The sequence below is a fragment of the Ptychodera flava genome, chromosome 6 (assembly GCF_041260155.1).
Source record: "Ptychodera flava strain L36383 chromosome 6, AS_Pfla_20210202, whole genome shotgun sequence".
Classification (NCBI taxonomy): Eukaryota; Metazoa; Hemichordata; class Enteropneusta; family Ptychoderidae; genus Ptychodera; species Ptychodera flava.
The window spans coordinates 24,318,501-24,339,625 of record NC_091933.1 but is presented as its reverse complement, the minus strand read 5'-3'; the positions used below and the strand labels follow the sequence as shown (position 1 = coordinate 24,339,625).

Here is a 21,125-nt window from a genome sequence, read left to right as displayed (position 1 = left end):
TGAGAAAGTTTGGAGAAAACATGGAATCCTAGCACCTGGATTTTTGCAATGTATGGGATGCAGTACACATCACTTGATACAGATGATCTTGAAATAATGCATGCATATCTGCACAACCTAATCTGAAATGAATTGAAACTTACATATTCCTGTTAAATATTGGAGAAAAAATGAATGCCCGTTGGCTATACTGCACGTCTATAATGATAGCTCTGTGTTGTTTCATAATAGAAAATACCCAACTATGGCAGAATATGTCACTTAACAACACAAATAATTGTGTGGATGAGAAATCTTAGTTCTCAAGACCTCCCTGGCTTACTTAACTACAATGTACCACAGCAGTGGTGAAAGACTGCAATATTTCAGATTCTGCCCTTTTAGAAACATGATTCTGCAACTTTTGCTTGGACAATTAACTTTGACAATTAGTTACATTTTCAGTTTAAAAGTGACAGACACGTTTCAGCGGTGAAAACGGTCTGACTAAAAGTATAAACAAAACATTATGAAAGAAATGAAAAATTGCAAATAATATGTGCATCTGTTCATGTTGAGACTTTTATAACCACATCATGTCATGATGTAGATTCTAGTATCTCATTGACATGATTTGCACAGTGGTGGTGTATTTCATTGACATGATTTGCGCAGTGGTTGTAGATTCTAGTATCTCATTGACATGATTTGCACAGTGGTGGTGTATTTCATTGACATGATTTGCGCAGTGGTTGTGTACTATGGCGGAGGAAGAGTAAAATATTTAACAAAGATGACAGCGGTAATGACATTTCAAATTCAGTAAATTCTCTGGAATGTAGAAATTTGTCAGCACTATTTACTTTTAAAAAGACACCATTTTCTCATCAAATAAGTTATTGCTATGATTAAGAGTATGTCATTATTATTTTTTTTGGTTGATTATCAAAGTCACCATATGTACAAAATATTACAATCAGAATGCCCTAATTCAAACTCTTGACTTCTAAAACCAAAAACTGTCACACTCAATGCCACTGATGAGAGAGAGTTAGGGACTAACTGCCCTGGTTGGCTGCAAAGTGTGAACTCTGAACTCAAACAAGTGCCAATATGAAAATTTGAAAGCCCTATAGGGACAAAGGTGCCATCTTCTGCCAACATCATATGCTCCATGTAATATAGTATTTACATTACTTGGTTTATGCTGAAATATTGAGTGACAAGGGCAAGGATTCCATCCTGTTTATTGAACAAGAGATGACTACGACGTTGAAAACTTAATCTGGATAATCAAATCTTATCTACTTGACTTCAGGGTGGACTATGGCTCTGCTACTTCGCATTTCAGTGTGTTTCATTGAGAAGAACAATAGAATAACTGCTTGCAGTGAATAACAGTGACCTGAAAACAAGCTCAAAGATGGTGCATTTGTCTCTTGATCAATGTGTGGGGGGTTACTATTTTGACACCAGTGTTGTTTGATGAGAGTCAGAGAGCCCGTAAAGACTGTACAGTTAAACTGTCAATTCATTCAAATTGAGAAACAATATCAGATAAACTAGGACAATTTGAGCCAAAATGCTTTGGTTTAATTGGGGGGCCCCCCTCAAGGTCACTAATTCTTAACTGTGATAATTGTTATTGACCTGCCCCTCACAAACAGACCTACAACTCCTATGACTTGACAATGCAGACCATCTAGATGGGCATAACAACACAAAGGACTTCTCACACGAAGCAAAGACTGACCAAGATCACAAACAAGTGACTTTAACCCAGCTAAAGGAATCCTATAATACAAAATTCATATTTATGTAAATGAGTTCAAAGTTCACTGAAGCTTGTTACCAGGGAGCGATCCCATCTCTCTTTCCTGAAAATTATTTGAAATAAAATTTACAGATATTTCATTGTTAGAAAAACTTAATTATTTCAGATGACTAAAATAATTTCAAAATATCTAACCAGGAGTTATTCCTTCCTGTTTCCTAGACATAACTGATGCCTTGCAACAAGTCAATTTCCTTGAAAAGTTTGTGAAAGGGCCAGCATCTTCTTCTGGATGTTTACATGATGTTACCTCAATATCCCTTCTCAATCCATTTGAGGTATGTTGCAAAATTTCTTGAAAGGAAAGACATGTCCATGAAAGTTCTTCAGACAAATGGCAGAAGTGGTTTGCAAGTTACGAATGCCATTACAATGAGAAAAAAAACATGGTAAATCTTGGAAACAGAATTTCAACACTATCCAAAAAAATCTCACAAACAAGTTCTTTTCATGTTCAGAGGTTTTTTCACACTCATGTCTACCAGTGCTCCTTTCTAACAACATAGAAATTCCCAATCTGGTCTAAACTGATCAAACATTGATGATACCCACTAAAAAGAAACACTGAAGTTTCGTTTCACATTCACGTAAAACATTAATCTTCATGTTTGCACACAGTTCATGTGCAAATGCCATTCATATACACGATAAAAGGATTCTCAGACATTGAATACTGATATCCCACAGCATTATATAATTAAATAATATTGGATCAACTTTCTGATAATGTGCACAAAGGTAATGCCTATCTTCAGAAGGATTTTGTCAGCCTTAGTGTTGACTTGAAACTCCACCTCAAAGAGTAGCGTGAAGCACCATACTCATGCCTTTTCAATAGTTTGAGAAGCCACAGACAGTATAGACAGGCCCCTGCCCCATTCCATATCGTCTGAGGAGCCTATCAATTGTCTATGGAGAATCTACATTGCATTTGCAGCTCATTTCATACTACCTCCACAACTCACTCTGTGAGACAAGCCTGTTGCATGTACAACATACACATCTAGTTTGGTAGCACAATCACATTTCAAAATCATCAGCGTATTTAACTGATGGCACAAAAAAAAACCCAGCATGAAGCATGTCCGTCTATCCGGAAGGCTGGTCAATTGATTGCACTGACTTGATCAGCTGCTTTCAACCAAAAGCTGAGAGTTTAAAGATGGCGTCATTTATTCATTTGGTGATTTGAAGTGAATAGCAGCAAAATGTCTGGTATTGCACATATTTTAGCTGAGCACAGAGAATCTTTCAACTTTCAGCTATTGTAAATAAAAATCAGCTGAATCAAGTCTCTGCAATTAAAAAGACAAGCTCTGTGTCTAGATACACTTACCTCATGCTAGTTCACAGCAAATATATAGTGAATGAGTTGGTGAATGGGATCAGTATAACGATACTCAAGTTTATGGTTTACACTGCACATACAGTGGTGCTTGTCTGACATGGTGAGTTGTGGCGCTTACTTGAAACCCACTGTAACACAATAAAGATAACTGAATACTGATAATCTGTTACAGCGTGGAAAAGACTGACTGGCTTTCCAGAAGGAAAAGATACTGATTAACCAAGGACATTTTCCACATAGCTAATGTTCATATTGCAATATGCCGCCTTGCTCTCCTAATCTTTCTTCCATGACACACATAATTTAACATGTGAAATAAATAAAAGTCTACAGCTCATCTCACTACAGCTTGTAAAATCTCCCATCAAGTGACGGTGAGACAATCAGTTTGTAAAAAATAATTTTCACCATTTGCCATTTCATTTAAAAGTTCACCATTGGAAATTCAGAAACTAGATCTAGGAATCTCTTTTTTTAAAATTACATTATTTGAACCCTTCACGGGCAAAGATTTCTGCTACGGCTTCGTAGACGTTCTCAACAATGATTGAGGGTCTGGCTAGATCCTCTGTGAAAGGATAGTCCCTATGACCGTGATCTACGTCGGTCATGTGTTGGCTTCTCTTCTCGCAATAGACACCCGTGCAGACCAGCACAGACTCCATGCTCTCGGCGCACTTCTCAAATATGTGATCTACGGGAACTTCCCCCGGGTGGTGCGGGTGACCGATGTGGCTGATGGTGCTGAGGTAGGCGGATGATTTCTTTCCCTGGGTAGCTGACAGCTTGGTTGTCATGGTGGTGGATTTCAGGACGTTGATTGGTTTGCTTGCCAGGTATCTGTTGTACAGATTGGCGCCGTAGATGTCTGTCATTGGATTATCGCTACAGATAAAAAAAAGGGACGGCATAAATTTGAGTATGTATATACGGTGACTTTTTGACATTCAGAGTGATGCAAATTAGTGCTTGATGACAAAAGGAGTGTTTGTTCATTGAACAACTGATTTGTATGTAGTACCGTAATTTTGATATTATTAGCAGCATTAAGTTAGTACTGACAAAGGTCATAGATCACATATTATAGAATTCAGGGTAATCTTGTGAATGGTTCTTAAGACTTTGTTTCTGTCTTTTGTGTATCCGTGACATTCAACAAACAATATTTTCCATCTTCCATGTAGACACTGTGTAGTTCACACATTTTGCTGTGTAAATGCTGTATAAATACAGGGACACTTCTGTTTGCATGACATCGAGTTCCATGAAACAAAATGCAACAATGTCAAAAACGTGACTGATAGTATTTAAATATTCAATGGAAATTTCCAAAATGTTCAGTGCCATCCGTCGGAGTGAAAACCATCAGCATGTAAATTCTCCACTTACCCTATGACATACAGTGTCCTCAATGGACTATCTAATTCCATGGAATTAGCAAGCTGGGCTGTTAGGTGTTCAGCATGGTGGTATGTAATTTCACTGGGCTTGCCAGTTAATACTGTGTACTTCATTTTCTGGCCTGTAATTTTCTGTAAATATATAATGTCAAATACAAGGTCAGTGTTTTCAGCCCTTTTCTTAAATATACATTGTAAATCTTAACGAGTTTTCTAATTTTAAAACCACAATTTTTAATAGACAGAAAGAACACTAGTTTACAGGTAGTCTTTAAGCAGCTCTTCAGCCCTTCATTTTTGATGCGTGCCTTTTGCTAAGAGATTCGCTCTACACAAATTGTTGTACCATTAAGTTTTGTACAGTGTACACATTCTTATTGTTGTAGTCTACACCAAGATTAAATTCAAAGATAACGATAAATATCACATATCTTTCAGGAGTGAAGTTGCAGAATTTTTTCAAGAAGGAAATTTCCAGTATCCCTAGATCAAGTCTGTTGGTGTGATGCTCAGTGTAACTGTTTATGTTGGTTTCTATACATTGTGTAGATTGGACGTTATGTGCATGGCCAGGGATCATAACCGATCATATCTCACTTTGAAGGGAAAACATTTGACAAATGAGCAAAACACATTATAGAAAAGATTCCTAAAAATTTGCGGTGGTCAGGAGAGTGTCAAATAGTGAAATTATGACAGCAAGTAGAATGGGATAAGTAAAGTAACACCAGTTTATTTTTAAATACAGATAATAAAATCTGAACTCAATGTGAATTCAAAGCCAGAGAAATTCCTTTGAAACTGAATGCTTTGATGCTTTTCTGAAGAGAGATGTGGTACATTGCTCACCTGATAGAGAGCCTCAAGACAAAGGAGAAATGAACCATGACCAAGCCTGTGAAGACAACAATACATAAATGCTACCATCACATCTCTCAAAACTGTGTCAGTACAGTTAACTATTCAAATGTTACAGCCACTGCAGCCTGCAGGCCATGTTTTTACCATTAGTTTGGATTATTTTCTCTATATTTTATGACATATTCTCCAATTAATCCAGTATAACTGCTGGTTCCTGCATTTATAAAAATTTACAACATCCTATTATTTTTATGTTACAATTGTGAATGCATATCAAACACAAATGAATTTTTTTTTTGTATGCCATGAAAGATCATCTTTAGCTCCACTGCACATTAAAATCATTTTTGTTATAAGATGTTACATTATTCACAACAAGCTTTAAAATTGTGTATTTAAAGACCGTCCTTCAAAGGTCATGCTGTCTTTCCTCTGAGGTCACGGTGTCACTGATATGACCTACTCTTCATACCAGTGTTTTGAATATAATAGTCTGAATGACTGTTTCTCATCTGTGAATCAAAAGGCAACCACTAGCATAAAATTTCATGACAGTGTTTTCATATCATTCAATGCACCCATTCCTCTGTTGGCCCACAATATTTTGTTTCAGAAAATGGAGTATAGTCATAAGGTTGTTGAAAAAAAATTCATCAGTGAAAGACTATTGCAGAAAACAAACTTGGTTGCCAGCTCATAATTTGAAGTTGTGTAATTAATACAAATTCAAGTAGGAAAGAACAAATAGGACCATTCTGGGTTCATTAATTTCTATTGTTAACTGAACTACATTGTAGGTTGCTGATGTTATGAAGCAGAATGCATACATATAGAGACAGCTGCCCAACCCTTTGGTATTGTGACACACTTAAAATCATCACAAACAATGTGGATTTCTGAAAGAGGTACAAATGACCTATTTAACAGAAATAATGAACTTACTGAGAAATTTCCCTACACAAAAGCCTGCATTTCACTGTTGCCATGGCAACTTTATTAAATAAAGAAACTTTTATTTTTCCCTGAATTAAAAATCAATTACAGCCTATTATTGGTGGCATTACACAGTTCCAATGGAATAGACAATCAACGTTTCAAATTAATTGCCTCTTGAAATCCACCAGCAGTAAAACCAGGGATAAATCTTTGGGTACAGTGTGGAAATTACATCATATATATAAACATAGGGCCAAAGTCCCTGAAGCTACTATAGACATGGATACAAAATTAAGTATTTCCTGACTGTATGAGATTATCTCACTAAGGTCATCCTAGGGACCTGTAAACCAAATATTAAAACTGTCTGACCAGCGGTTTTGAAAAAACAAGCGACTCAACAGTTGACAGAGCTCTGCTGTGTTATGTAGAGAACAACCTTTTGTGACACATGTATTGATGAAGAAGGTGGATATCTTTGATAGCTCATTTCAGGATGGCCTGACCAAAAATGGAAAAAAAAATTCCGTAAAAATGCAGATTTGCATATTTCATCACAATTTTAACAAATCTAAGTTGGGTTATCTGGGGACCTGTATACCAAATAACAAAGATGTCTGACCAGTGGTTATGAAGAAGAAGATTTTACCAAAAACGCCTTTTTTGGTGATAATTTGCATATTTTCAACAATATCAAAAATTAATAAAAAGAGTTTCTCAAAATCATATATTTTATCCACACAACAAATATCAAATAAGTAAGTACTGCAGTTCTAAAGATATTTGAGTGGACGGACACCTCACAAACGGACATACATACATACATACATACATACTGACAGTGCACGCCGGACAGATACCCATCCCAATAGCTTCTATAGACTATATTAGTCTATAGTAGCTAATAAACAAGAGTTAATTATATTCTAATTAAAGTAAACAAGACTTGCTTAAATCAAGATTTTCGTCATAAAAAAACAGCATATCTGTCAGGTTATAAAGAATCTTAAGCTGGTTATCTTTTTATCAGTATTTTCATCCTATTAACCAAGCACATTTTAACTTTCAAATTAACATTGCAAGTAAGTTCTGTTGAATAAGGTGAGACTGTACGTACTCAGAGAAAGCACACTGAAGAGACAAATGTTTGAAACTTAAGACGTTCAAGGTCATCAAAAGCATCATGTAACACTTTCATTGCACTGTTTACACAGATTGCATAATTGCTATAAATAGCACATGAGGAATCTTACAGCCCAGCTTTACCATAAAAACCCTATCACTTTGACCACTCTTTTAATTGACCACTCTATTTTTTTCCTCAAAAAGTAATTTTTTTTATCCTCACCAAGTCAACCATAAATGGAAATTAGAACTTTCTCTATCTCTATTTATTTGACTACCCTATCATGACAAACTATTTTGAACAATTTCTTTTAGATAACATACAGGGCACAATAAATGACGGTTCAGAATATGTCAAAGTTGGGATTCAGGAAAGTTGCCCTTACATGTTTTAATCCTCCAAGATGGTAAGCATTTCACTATGAACTGTCAAAAAAAGTTGAACTTTCTGATAATTCTACACTAAAATTATTTTGGCTTTGATGATTTCCTAATTAATTCAATTATTTAAAATCATATTAATTATTTTTTTCTGGGTGAATTGATAGGGTTTATACAGTACAAGAATTACATACAATGTAAGTCAAATTTTGATCAAAAATGACAAAAAAAATTCCTTAAAAATACACCTTTGCATGTTTCATCACGATTAGAACAAATCTAAGTTGGGTTGTCCCTAGGGACCTGTATACCAAATAACAAAGCTGTCTGACCAGTGGTTATGAAGAAGATTTTTTACCAAAAACGCCTTTTTTGGCATTAATTTGCCTATTTTCAAGAATATCAAAAAATTAAAAAAACTAGTTTCTCAAAATCATATTTTTAATCTACACAACAAATATCAAATCAATAAGTACTGCGGTTCTCAAGATATTTGAGTGGATGGACGCCTCACAAACGGACATACATACATACATACATACATACATACATACATACATACAGACTGACGACAGACACCGGACGGATACCCATCCCAATAGCTTCTATAGACTATAGTCTATAGTAGCTAAAAAGGAGATGTTTGCTGCTGATATAAACTTTATTTGTAATTACGCCATCAATGCAACCATAAAGACAAGATACATATTCAAAAACCCAGCCAAGGACACGGCTCACACTGATCAACATTTGTTTACGATAGTACTGTTGGTGAAACAACAAGTTTATGGTTGATCAACTTGTACACCTTCTGACACAGTATTTGATAAACAACCCACAAGATTTCTTCAATCTGAAAAGCACATCAGAGGCTTGTCTACATTGAGACAAGGTTGTCAAGGTGTACTGCAAATTCTCCAATATGGCAGAGAATGCATCTGAGAAGTGCACTAACATCTACCTCCCCAAAAACACCACATTGGCAAACGATCAATGAAATATCCTCCAATTCTTACATGAAAGATTCCTGGAAATGTTCAAGTCAATAAATCTCCATGAATCATCATTTGACCATTGCATGTACATGTAGTACGTTTCCTGAGACTGTCATGCATCAAGTTGACTTTGAGGGAACACTGACAGTAGCAAGGTATACGTCATAAACACTGGGTGACCTGAGTACTAACCTTGGCATGGGAGCTTCCGCCATCCATAGGAGATCCATGTTACAGGCCAGCACAGGTAAATGTGGGTAGGGAACAATACTCGGTGATGTCGATGGCTGACCAGTAGTCAGCAGGCAATCTAAGATCAACTGAAGACTCGTCTCCCACCTGACTGGTTCACCGAGTAACACAATAGCCTCTATCTTTGGGAAGAAAGCTTCAAATGCACATGGCTGATGAAATAAGAACAGAACGAAGGTTTCATGGTTAGACTTTGTCCCATTTACTTTGTGATCTTTCTTGTAAAGGTTTGGCATTAGATCAACAGTTTGTGTATTGCATGCTGCAAATTGGTCAGGATTGCTGTCTAGGTTTGAGAATGTCTGTCAGTAATACATTAAATTTGAACATACAATCAGGATTTTCAATTTTGTGTACATGATTACTGATGGCAATAACTCTAACGCTGCTTAGTCAGGTCATTCTAAAAAAACTTAGTGTCAAGTCCTATTTGAAAGTCAAGGCCTATTGGAAAAGTTCTTCTGAAAGACAAAACTTTTGATACAAAATTTAATACATTTTACTAAACAATTCTCAAAAATGCAAATATGCACATTTTATGCTAATGTGAAGAAAAATTGAATGCATCAGCCCTACAAACATATATACTGATCATCATAGAAAGAACTCTGTCATTAATCGAAATTTTGAGTTTATGAAAAATCATAATTATATAATTTTTTTCCTAATTCTGCAAGCCACATCTATGAGATTCCATTCAGTTCTAGATAATCATCCAAACATTCCTCATACCAAAGGTGGTCAAAGTTGGTGCAATAATTTTTGAGTTATGAGTTCCACAAATTTTGTTTACAGACAAACAGACGGACAGACAGACAGATAGACTGACACACATAGACTGACAGAGTGATAACGGGGGCTACAAAACTGGATTGTAAGACTTGTCATTTTCTTATGACAAATTGACGGACACCTTATATCAATTATTAATGATAATTATAGATGTATTATAGTAATAGTAGGTGACAATTAGTTCAGTTATTATTGGGATGTCTGGTTGTATATTTAAATTGAGAGAGACTTCACATGACCTGACAGAGAGTGCACCTAGAGTACTGCTGCGTGTTTACCATGAGAACAGAATACACCATGACATTGTCTGTCTGCAGTGTAGGTCTTGTATGGAAACAATCTGACAGTGTATCATAGAAGTGCCGGTGCTGTGGTGGCTCGGTTCTTTTCACTTGACTGTTGACCTGTTGAACTTTGCTCAAACAACAGATGAGAACACACACTGTCGTGACCTAAACACTATTTTTCATTCAGTATGCTAAGCATATAAATAGATCATAGAAAATGATGTAATTTATAGGCTATTGTTGGTTTAGTATATTGAGATGTAACCATGTTATGGGACTTAAAAAATTCACCAATACTCATGAATATAATTAGAATAAATAAAGACAATTCTGTCACATTTCAGCCACCAATACTCATGAATATAGTTTGCATAAATTAATAACATTATGTCACATCTCAGCTAAGTTGTGTAGAAGAATTTAGTATTGTATACAAGTACATTTGTTCCAACTAAACTCTTTGGGTAAGAGATTTACATGATGAAGTTGAAGTTTAATTTCAATTTTAAATAATTAAAATATCTTTAAGTAATATACATGTTTCAATATTGAATTCATAATTGGGCAATATTTATGTTGCTGAGAGTATTAATGATTCAGGGGATTTTTGTGACTATCAGACATTGAAATATTTTGCATCGCAATAGACAGCTGACTTGGCGATGACCTTGTCTAGTCACAACATATTATGTAATACACAACACACCATTCATGTGATCATACATAGGCAAGCATTTTTGGGAGAGTCTAATACCTGGACTGGACTCGACTCGTGGACTGGACTATGGACTATGGACTATGGACTGGGTCCATTAACTTTACTATGGACTGGGTCCATAAACTGAACTATGGACTGGGTCCATGACCTAACAAGAATTTTTATTTTCCATAGCATAACGTTGGTGTCTCAGTGATCCTGTGTATCAGAAATGCATTCTGAAAGGAATTTTAAATAGAATCTTTATTCCATATCCTAATGTTGTTAGCCTAGCAATCTCAGATATCTTGTGTATCGTTGAATTAACACATTAAATGAAAGAATAGCACTGTGCACCTTAATTTAGTATTCAAAATCAAAGGATAATATAACAGGGCTCAATAAGTTATCAATTTCACCATGGAAAAATGTCTGCCATTCCATTTCTTCAAATATCCCAAATTTTACTGAATGTACTTGCAGCTTTGAAGGGCTGAATCAAGTGTACCTTTCTGCTAGCATGCGTTGAAGTGGGTGCCGTGGTTCCCATTGCTGGTGGGAAGACTTTTTTTGTCACTGAGAATATCATGTTGACTGAATAGATGTGCAACAGATACATAAACAGATGATATCATGCACATGTCAGTTAACAATCATAATCCTACATTATTATTGATATCTATGCAAGTTTAAAACTAATGAACAAGGGAGCAAACATCTTCTAATATCATATAAGAAATCATATCAAATCTACAATTTAATTTCAACAAGGAAACTTAAGATAGGTGAAGTGTTTTTTGATTTGAAAAAGGCATGGATTTCTGTCATTCATCTAGACAATTGGTTGCAACTATTTGTAAGAACTTACCCAGAACAAACGAAGCACTGTAATGTTGAATATGACCAGGTATGAGAAAGCAGTCGGGAGACTAATGAGGGGTGGACCATCTGATATCCTGAGGGGGGTCTAGAAGATTTAAGAGGTTTTATTTTTTTTTCGTACCTGATCCACTGTTCATTTTTTTTACTCTCTGATTACCGGTAACTTTTTTTATCGCAATACTCATTCGGATACTTATTTTTCCCGACAAAAAATATACAGTCAACTACTATGTGGGAAGTAAAAATATATATATATATATATATATATATATATATATTTCATTACTTTGTACTTGAAGTGATCTGTTCATATATATATATATATATATATATATGTATATATATATATATATATATATATATATATATATATATATATATATATATATATATATATATATATATATATATATATATATATATACAATGTGCCCTCCCGGTTATCACCATAATGGCTTTATGGCAACCTCTGAACTTGGGCACAGAGTGTATATATATATATATATATATATATATATATATATATATATATATATATATATATATATATATATATATATATATATATATATATATATATATATATATATATATATATATATATATGTTTGATAATTTTTGGGGTATATTTTAAACATTCAGTCATTCTGTGTTTTAATGAAATTGTTGTAGAAAAATGTGATTGTGAAATAGTGGTGCATGCTGCTTTCTAAACCTGAATTCCCAAAAAGAAAACAGCAAAGTATCAGGAACTTGTCATGCTTTTTATATGAACTGCAGAATTCATGTTTAGTACACTTTGCAAAACAGACTTTCAATTTACAGACATCAAGATATTTCTTACATAAGCTTGTGTATCTGTTATATTAAAGTACTGCGCCTGAAGGGCACACAGAAAAATATTAAACATCCACATATCTCTGAAATATACATCTAATATATTAAAATTTCACGCTTCAAAATGGGCCTTTGAAAAATATGTCTTATTATGATTAAAGGTATGCGCCGGAAGGGCACACCGAAAAATGCAACTGAATGATGAAATTTGTTCCTTGCACGATGTATTTTAGGCAAGTATGAGCCATTTTTTTTCCAAGCCCCCTCTGGCTGAATTTTTTTTCATTAACATTCGCTGGGAAAAATTTTTTTGAAAATCCTCCAGAGCCCCCTCCCAGGGATATCAAATGGTCTACCCCTTACTTCACTCAAATTATATAAACAGTGGCTACATACAGTGAAGTATAATTGTAGGGTAAGAGACGGTGCAAAGAGTACAGTTATGTGAAGTGCTTCTTTTCAGTGTAGAAATGCCCAAGATTTGTGAAAACGAGGTTTCCCATTGATAAAGCAGTTTCGGCGGGAAAAGTGTTATTCCATGAAGACGTAGAGGATAGTGTCACTGACAATCTCTAATGAATTAACGTGTGTGCATTCCAAGATCAAAGTTCACAGATGCTGGATTGTGATACAGTGTTGTTTGTTTTATCTTACTACCACTCTGCAATGGAGACTTTCTGTGCAACCACCTGTGCCAGCCGCAATGTTTTAACCAATATCCTCTGTTCTTTGGTAAATCGGGATAAATGACTTGTTGTACCTGTTGATAATTTTTTGGTGAAATAAAGACATCAGTTCAGCGGTTGATAGCAACTTAAATTTACAAGCCTTGACAATGACGCCTTCCAAATGTTCATTCCTGATCAAGCACAGACTGGAATTGCATAACGATGATTACATCAACTGTGAATGAATAAATTACTTACAATGACCGCTACCGGTGATCATTTAAGGACTCGATAAGTTATCAATTTCACCATGGCAAAATGTCTCCTCCTTGCCATTCCATTTCTTGAAATATCCTAAATTTAACTGAATGTACTTATAGCTTTGAAGGGCTACACCCAATTTACCTATCTGCTAGCATGTGTTGAAGTGGGTGGTTCCCATTGCTGGTGCGAAGACCTTGTGTAACCGAGAAGATCATGGCATGCACCTGTCAGATACAATATCGTAATCCTACCTTATTATTGATATCTATGCAAAGTTAAATCTAATGAATCAGGGAGCAAACATCTTCCACTATCACATTATAAATCAGATTAAAACTTCAATTAATGTTCAACAAAGGAATTTTAAGAAAGGTGAAGAATTTTTTGCTTTAAAAAAGGCACGGATTTCTGTCATTGATCTAGACAATTGGCTGCGACTATTTGTATGAACTTACCCAGAACAAACGCAACACTGTAATGTGGAATATGACCAGGTATGAGAAAGCCATTGGGAGACTTATTCACTCATATTGAACAGTGGCTACATACAGTGAAGTATAACAGTACGGTGAGAGACTGTGCACAGAGTACAGTAATGTGAAGTGTTTCTTTTCAGTGTAGAAACCGCAAGATTTGAAAAGGCGAGTTCCCATTGATCACGCAGCTTTGGCGGGAAAAGTGTCAATGAGTCACGAGAAGGGCACATGAAGGATCAGACCATATACAGTAGTTGTCTTAGCAGATTAAAGCTCTGGTTGGTAGAGTAATCAGTGATAGGAAGTGGTGCCTCAAAGCTGAAATCTTAGAAGGAATGTTATCTGAGTATCTACAGCTAACAGTGACGTAATACGAGCACCACTAAATATCAGTCTCTCACCCTACTGTTATGCTTCACTGTATATAGCCACTGTCTATTACTAGTAGAGTCATCTACAGTATTTGATTGCTTTCTCATACCTGATCATATTCCACATTGAAGTGATTCAGTTTTTCTTGGTAAACTCATACAATTACAAATAGTTGCAGCCAATTGTCTAGATCAATGACAGAAATCCATGCCTTTTTCAAAGCAAAAAACACTTAACCTATCCATGGATGTCTATTTTTACATCCATGACCTATCTTAATTTCATTTGTTGAACATTAAGGGGAGAACCATTTGATTTTTTGGGGGGGGGGTATGGAGGAAGTGGGTATGGGAGCAATTTTTTTTCCCTGTCAGAGTGACAGCAATTTTTTTTCTACTGTCAGACCTGCATCATTTTTTTTTCAAATGGAGTAGCAGTGCAATTTTTTTTGGTCATCAAAAAAATACAAAATACAGCAACAGTAAAGACCTTTCAAATCCTGATGTACTCTGCTAGACTATCGTCAGTTATCTCATGATGGTTCAAAAAAGGTGAACCCATCAAAAATGAAATTCAAAGTCACAATAAAATAAAGATATAAAAGCTCACGCTATAACCAGTATCTAACCATATAGTATATTGTTTAATTTGGATGGGTATTATGACAGGGTTTTCACTAGGATATCTGACCGGGCAGAATTTGAAAGTACAGGGGGAGAAACGCGAGAGGCTTAGGGGGAAAGTGTTACAGGGGCTTTCCCCTATCTTGCATGGAAATTTTTAAGATACTGATGTGTGCAATGGTGCAGTCTGGTGCAATCTGAGAGGTGTTTTTATTTTTTGATAAGTGTAACTGTTAGAACAACCCAAGGGGAGAGCACGAGAGGGGGGTTCCCCCTCTCGTATTGGAAATTTTGAGAAATTGATGTGTTTAATGGTGCAATCTAAGAGGAGTTTCAGTTTATTTTACACTCGGTAAAACTGTTTGAAAAAGACATTGAACACTGATATTTTTTTACATCTTTTGCATGATCAGTGTTTGAGTCACAATATTCAACAACCAAACACTGACAATACGTTTTGTGAAAAGCAGTTCCGTTTGCCAGAGACTGAAGACAATGAATATACAGGAACGGAAAATCTGTCCCCTTCTTGTGTCATTTCTCCAGCTGCCAGCTTCTAATGAAAAGCCTGAATATGGTATGTTTAACTGTCAAAATGGTCATTGAACTGAGGTCAATTAAAACATATGTTTCTGTGATAATAAAGGATGAATTCACAAATGTTCAGTTTTGTCCTGGATCCTGTGAAAATTTTGAGAAATTGATGTGCGCCGGATTCACAGCAGTCAAATAGTCCCCTTTAGATAGTGCCTATGCCATTGAGATATTGCAACAGAAATCCTGAAATATGATTTCTTGGGTCAGAAAAGGGAAGGAATACTTTGAGTGTACTGAGGTGTAAAGTAGATCTATGTAGTGCATGCTTATATCATAAGTGCTGGGAAAAAACATACACCCCTGGCCACTTTACTTGTTGACTAAGCCTGTCTGGTGCAAGCAGAAATTCTCTTTGTATAAAAGAAACAAGGAGGCGGTCGGTGCAATAAATGTAAGGTTCACTATCGGCACCCCACTGTTAGGATTGAGATAACGTTCTACTAAATGTCTCGCCTGCCCAATTCAAATCGATCACAACACTGCACTGTAGACACGCTGTAAGTCTGCACTCCGACATGAACATCAATAACAACGGTCGCGAATATCATGGGGGCAAATCCTTCAGTAAGGACGTGGGCAGCTTGATTGTTCAAAATATAAGACATTGTGGTGGCAATTTGGCATCTAGCGAGGTACCACGAGGAGCTACTACAAAAACAAGCAAGCGACCGTTTTAAGATAAGCGTGGAGGGAGCCAGAAAAGTTTGGAAAAGATATACATGTAGTATCAGGACAGGTTCCCTTCAACTGGGATGAGAAAAGTGTCGTTCATGGTTACACAAATGTGAATACATGTACATGTAAAATGCCACCCCAATTCTTACCTTTCCGTACCAAGTGAAATTGGAGTAAGTTTATTCACGTTTGTAGGAAAGAAACATGGCTTAGTGCAAGTGAATGTTTATTTCGAAAGTTTTGCAGTCAAGACGGGCGATGTCTGTAATTTAATTGCTAACATTTTCAAAGTGGCATTTTCTCAATTCCCGCGTCTGAACAAAGTCTGAACACGACACTTACGATACACGCTATAGTATCGTTGGTATTCATTCACTGCAATATTGAAATCGGCACAAAATGTGTGATGTTCTGTAACACTGACTGCATTTGAAACACATGAGTTTTAGCAGAAACTAAATACTGATAGGGCAAATGCTGTGGTCAACATCATTTGTATACAGTGTATTTTATAATCACTCCGTAATTTCAGGCTAATCGGCGTGTCCATGGGGTACCGATAGTAGGATCATTATCACCACTGATACAGGGTAAAGTAACCGTTTTATCACCCTTCTGCAGACAGAATTTCTGCTTGCACCAGACAGGCTTGATCAACACTAAAGTGGCCACGGGTGTATGAATTGTTTGTGGTAAAAACATTTGCGCCGCCTATGGCAGCGCGCAGGCAAAGAATACATGAGAATAAGGTTTCCAAATTTTGCTCACTTCTGGTGCATTGTGACATTTTTTTTCACTTCTGTCTGTTATGACATTTTTTTTTCTCAGGCCATGACAGGATCAATTTTTTTTTCTTCCATTGCACCTGGTGACAATTTTTTTTCTCAAAATCCTCCATATCCCCCAGAAATCAAATGGTTCTCCCCTTAATTGATGTTTTAATCTAATTTATAATGTGATAGTGGAAGATGTTTGCTCCCTTGTTCATTAGTTTTAAATTTGCATAGATACTAATAATAACATAGGATTACGATTGTTAACTGACAGGTGCATGATATCATCTGTTTATGTAGCTGCTGCATATCTATTCAGTCAACATGACATTTTCAGTTAGGCAAAGCAAAAGGTCTTCCCGCCAGCAATGGGAACCACCCACTTTAACACATGCTAGCAGATAGGTAAATTGGGTTCAGCCCTTCAAAGCTATAAGTACATTCAGTTAAATTTAGGATATTTCAAGAAATGGAATGGCAAGGAGGAGACATTTTGCCATGGTGAAATTGATAACTTATCGAGTCCTTAAATGAACACCGGTAGCGGTCATTGTAAGTAATTTATTCACAGTTGAATTGGTGTGATAATCGTTATGCTGTGCTTGATCAGGAATGAACATTTGGAAGGCGTCATTGTCAAGGCTTGTAAATTTAAGTTGCTATCAACCGCTGAACTGATGTCTTTATTTCACCAAAAAATTATCAACAGGTACAACAAGTCATTTATCCCGATTTACCAAAGAACAGAGGATATTGGTTAAAACATTGCGGCTGGCACAGGTGGTTGCACAGAAAGTCTCCATTGCAGAGTGGTAGTAAGATAAAACAAACAACACTGTATCACAATCCAGCATCTGTGAACTTTGATCTTGGAATGCACACACGTTAATTCATTAGAGATTGTCAGTGACACTATCCTCTACGTCTTCATGGAATAACACTTTTCCCGCCGAAACTGCTTTATCAATGGGAAACCTCGTTTTCACAAATCTTGGGCATTTCTACACTGAAAAGAAGCACTTCACATAACTGTACTCTTTGCACCGTCTCTTACCCTACAATTATACTTCACTGTATGTAGCCACTGTTTATATAATATAAGTTAAGTAAGGGGTAGACCATTTGATATCCAGGGGGGCTCTGGAAGATTTTCAAAAAAAAAAATTCCCAGCGAATGTCAATGAAAAAAAAATTCAGCTAGAGGGGGCTAGGGGAAAAATGGCTCATACTTGCCTAAATACATTGAGCAAGGAACAAATTTCATCATTCAGTTGCATTTTTCGGCGTGCCCTTCGGGCACGTAACTTTAATCATAATAAGACATATTTTTCAGATGCCCACTTCCAAGCACGAAACTTTAATATATTAGACGTATATATCAGAGATAACTGGATGTTTAATATTTTTCTGTGCGCCCTTTAGGTGCAGTACTTTAATATAACTGAGACACAAGCTTATGTAAGAAATATCTTGATGTCTGTAACTGTTTTGCAAAGTGTACTAAACATGAAATCTGCAGTTCATATAAAAAGCATAAAGTTCCTGATAATTTTCTGTTTCCTCTTTGAGAATTCAGTTTTAGAAAGCAACATGCACTACTATTTCAAAATCACATTTTTCTACAACATTTCTGGACATCTGGTTATGCATGAAAAGTGTGGAATTCAAATACTGTATTCAAACTTTAGAATTGACACTTTTAAGTTCTTATTTTACAACTGACAAGATAATAATTTCATTAAAACACATATACTGAATTATTTAATTGATATTCCACCTTTTGGTTCACCTTTGTCACGCGCAGCAACATTTTGCTTCATACAGAGTAGTTGACTGTACATTTGTTTTCGGGAAAAATAAGTATCCAAATGTGGAGTGTGAGAAAAAAAAGTTACCGGTAATCAGAGAGTAAAAGAAATGAACAGAGGATCAGGTACGAAAACAAAATGCAACCTCTTAAATCTTCCAGACCCCCTAGGATATCAGATGGTCAACCCCTAATTAGTCTCCCGACTGCTTTCTCATACCTGGTCATATTCCACATTACAGTGTTTCGTTTGTTCTGGGTAGATGAATGACAGAAATCCATGCCTTTTTCAAATCAAAGACACATCACCTATCTTAAGTTTCCTTGTTGAACATTAAATTGTAGCTTTGATATGATTTCTAATATGATAGTGGAAGATGTTTGCTCCCTTGTTCATTAGTTTTAAACTTGCATAGATATCAATAATAATGTAGGATTACCATTGTTAACTGACATGTGCATGATATCATCTGTTTATGTACCTGTTGCACATCTATTCAGTCAACATGATATTCTCAGTGACACAAAAGTCTTCCCACCACCAATGGGAACCACCTTATACTTCAACGCATGCTAGCAGAAAGGGACACTTGGTTCAGCCCTTCAAAGCTGCAAGTACATTCAGTAAAATTTGGGATATTTGAAGAAATGGAATGGCAGACATTTTTCCATGGTGAAATTGATAACTTATTGAGCCCTGTTATATTATCCTTTGATTTTGAATACTAAATTAAGGTGCACAGTGCTATTCTTTCATTTAATGTGTTAATTCAACGATACACAAGATATCTGAGATTGCTAGGCTAACAACATTAGGATATGGAATAAAGATTCTATTTAAAATTCCTTTCAGAATGCATTTCTGATACACAGGATCACTGAGACACCAACGTTATGCTATGGAAAATAAAAATTCCTGTTGGGTCATGGACCCAGTCTATAGTTCAGTTTATGGACCCAGTCCTTAGTACACTGATTCCACACTAAAACATTCTTTTTCAGTAAAGGCTTGTCTTTCCGTGATGGGGACAAATAGTTTCGACCAAACATATTTATTTTCTGTTTTTTTTATTTACATTTCCCCCCATATCAGAACAAAACAACATTTTCCCACTATCATAAGTTGTTTTTTCGGTGAAAAAGTTTGTAAACTGCCCTAAATCATAGCATTTCTACCTGTCTTTCCTCTTAATGTCTATTATTGAATAAAAAATAGTAAACTTTCATGTAATTGCTAGTTGTTTTTAGTATCATTTAGATTCTTACAAGGCTGGGTTTTGTTATCAGGAATTTAGGGCCGGTCCCTGTTCTCTAGATGTACGTTTTCTGACTTTACGTGTTGTCTTCAAATTGACCGTCAGATACGTGGACATTTGTGATACTGATCTGGAAAAATATATAAACACATTTTTTTCATGGTAATCACGCAAAGTTACTTTGACTATATCATATATCTTCAAAATTGAATCACCGTCAATGTATCTGAAATACCTTGCAAGATGACCTTAGTCAATCACGTTGAATACGCATTCGTCAATTTTGCTTGCATCAGATACGTTAACTTTCTAATCGCTGTATTTAAATCATCAGACTATACAAACAAGTATTTTATTGATCATCGTGTTACATGAATCTCACTTATTCACATCGACTGTGAAATCTTAAAAATATACATAACAATTAGTATTGAACGTTAAATAAGACTTTTGGGTGTCAGATACGTTTGCATCAGATACGTGACCTCGATTACTATAGCCCCGAAAAATCAATATATTGACGCACTCAAACAATGACGCTGCTTTTTGCACTCTGACCTTTGAACAATCTATCTATTGATATGCTAATAGACTGATTGCGAGGCGTCGTTTGAGTCGAGGGGCGCTCTCTGTCATCATATTCCAGGATAATTGCGTCGAATTCGGAAGTAAGTACAATCTTGTTGCATTGCACAAATTTATAAGAATGCAATGAGAGATATAACATCAAGTTTCTTTGAAAAGAGTGATACTTTATGTATTTTGCGGTCACTCTTCAATATGCAGAGCAAAATAGTATGTACGTAATATTTAACGTATCTGACAGAAACATGCAGATATCACGCGTTATTGTCTTATTTCCCTTCTGTACTACGTGCATTTAACAGACATATTTGTGAAATCAAATCGTAATTTTTGACGTAATTTCTATTAAATGTTTGATTTATTGACGTAATTTCAAAAAAGCAACTTACAAAAGATGTATATTGCTCAACATTTGACGGACAA

At 35.7% G+C, this 21,125-nt stretch overlaps 1 protein-coding gene across 1 annotated transcript in view; it reads right to left on the bottom strand.

Moving 5' to 3' along the window:
* Window positions 1–1,888: 1,888 nt before the first annotated feature.
* Window positions 1,889–21,125, bottom strand: part of LOC139135268 (haloacid dehalogenase-like hydrolase domain-containing 5) — a 31,283-nt gene continuing 12,046 nt past the window's right edge. Inside the window, exons 5-8 of the mRNA XM_070702571.1 lie at window positions 9,052–9,263; window positions 5,411–5,456; window positions 4,551–4,693; window positions 1,889–4,046 (exon numbers count right to left, since the gene is read on the bottom strand). Of these exons, the coding sequence (XP_070558672.1) occupies window positions 3,647–4,046; window positions 4,551–4,693; window positions 5,411–5,456; window positions 9,052–9,263 (801 nt within the window). The 3' untranslated portion in view covers window positions 1,889–3,646. The remainder of the gene's footprint in view (window positions 4,047–4,550; window positions 4,694–5,410; window positions 5,457–9,051; window positions 9,264–21,125) is intronic.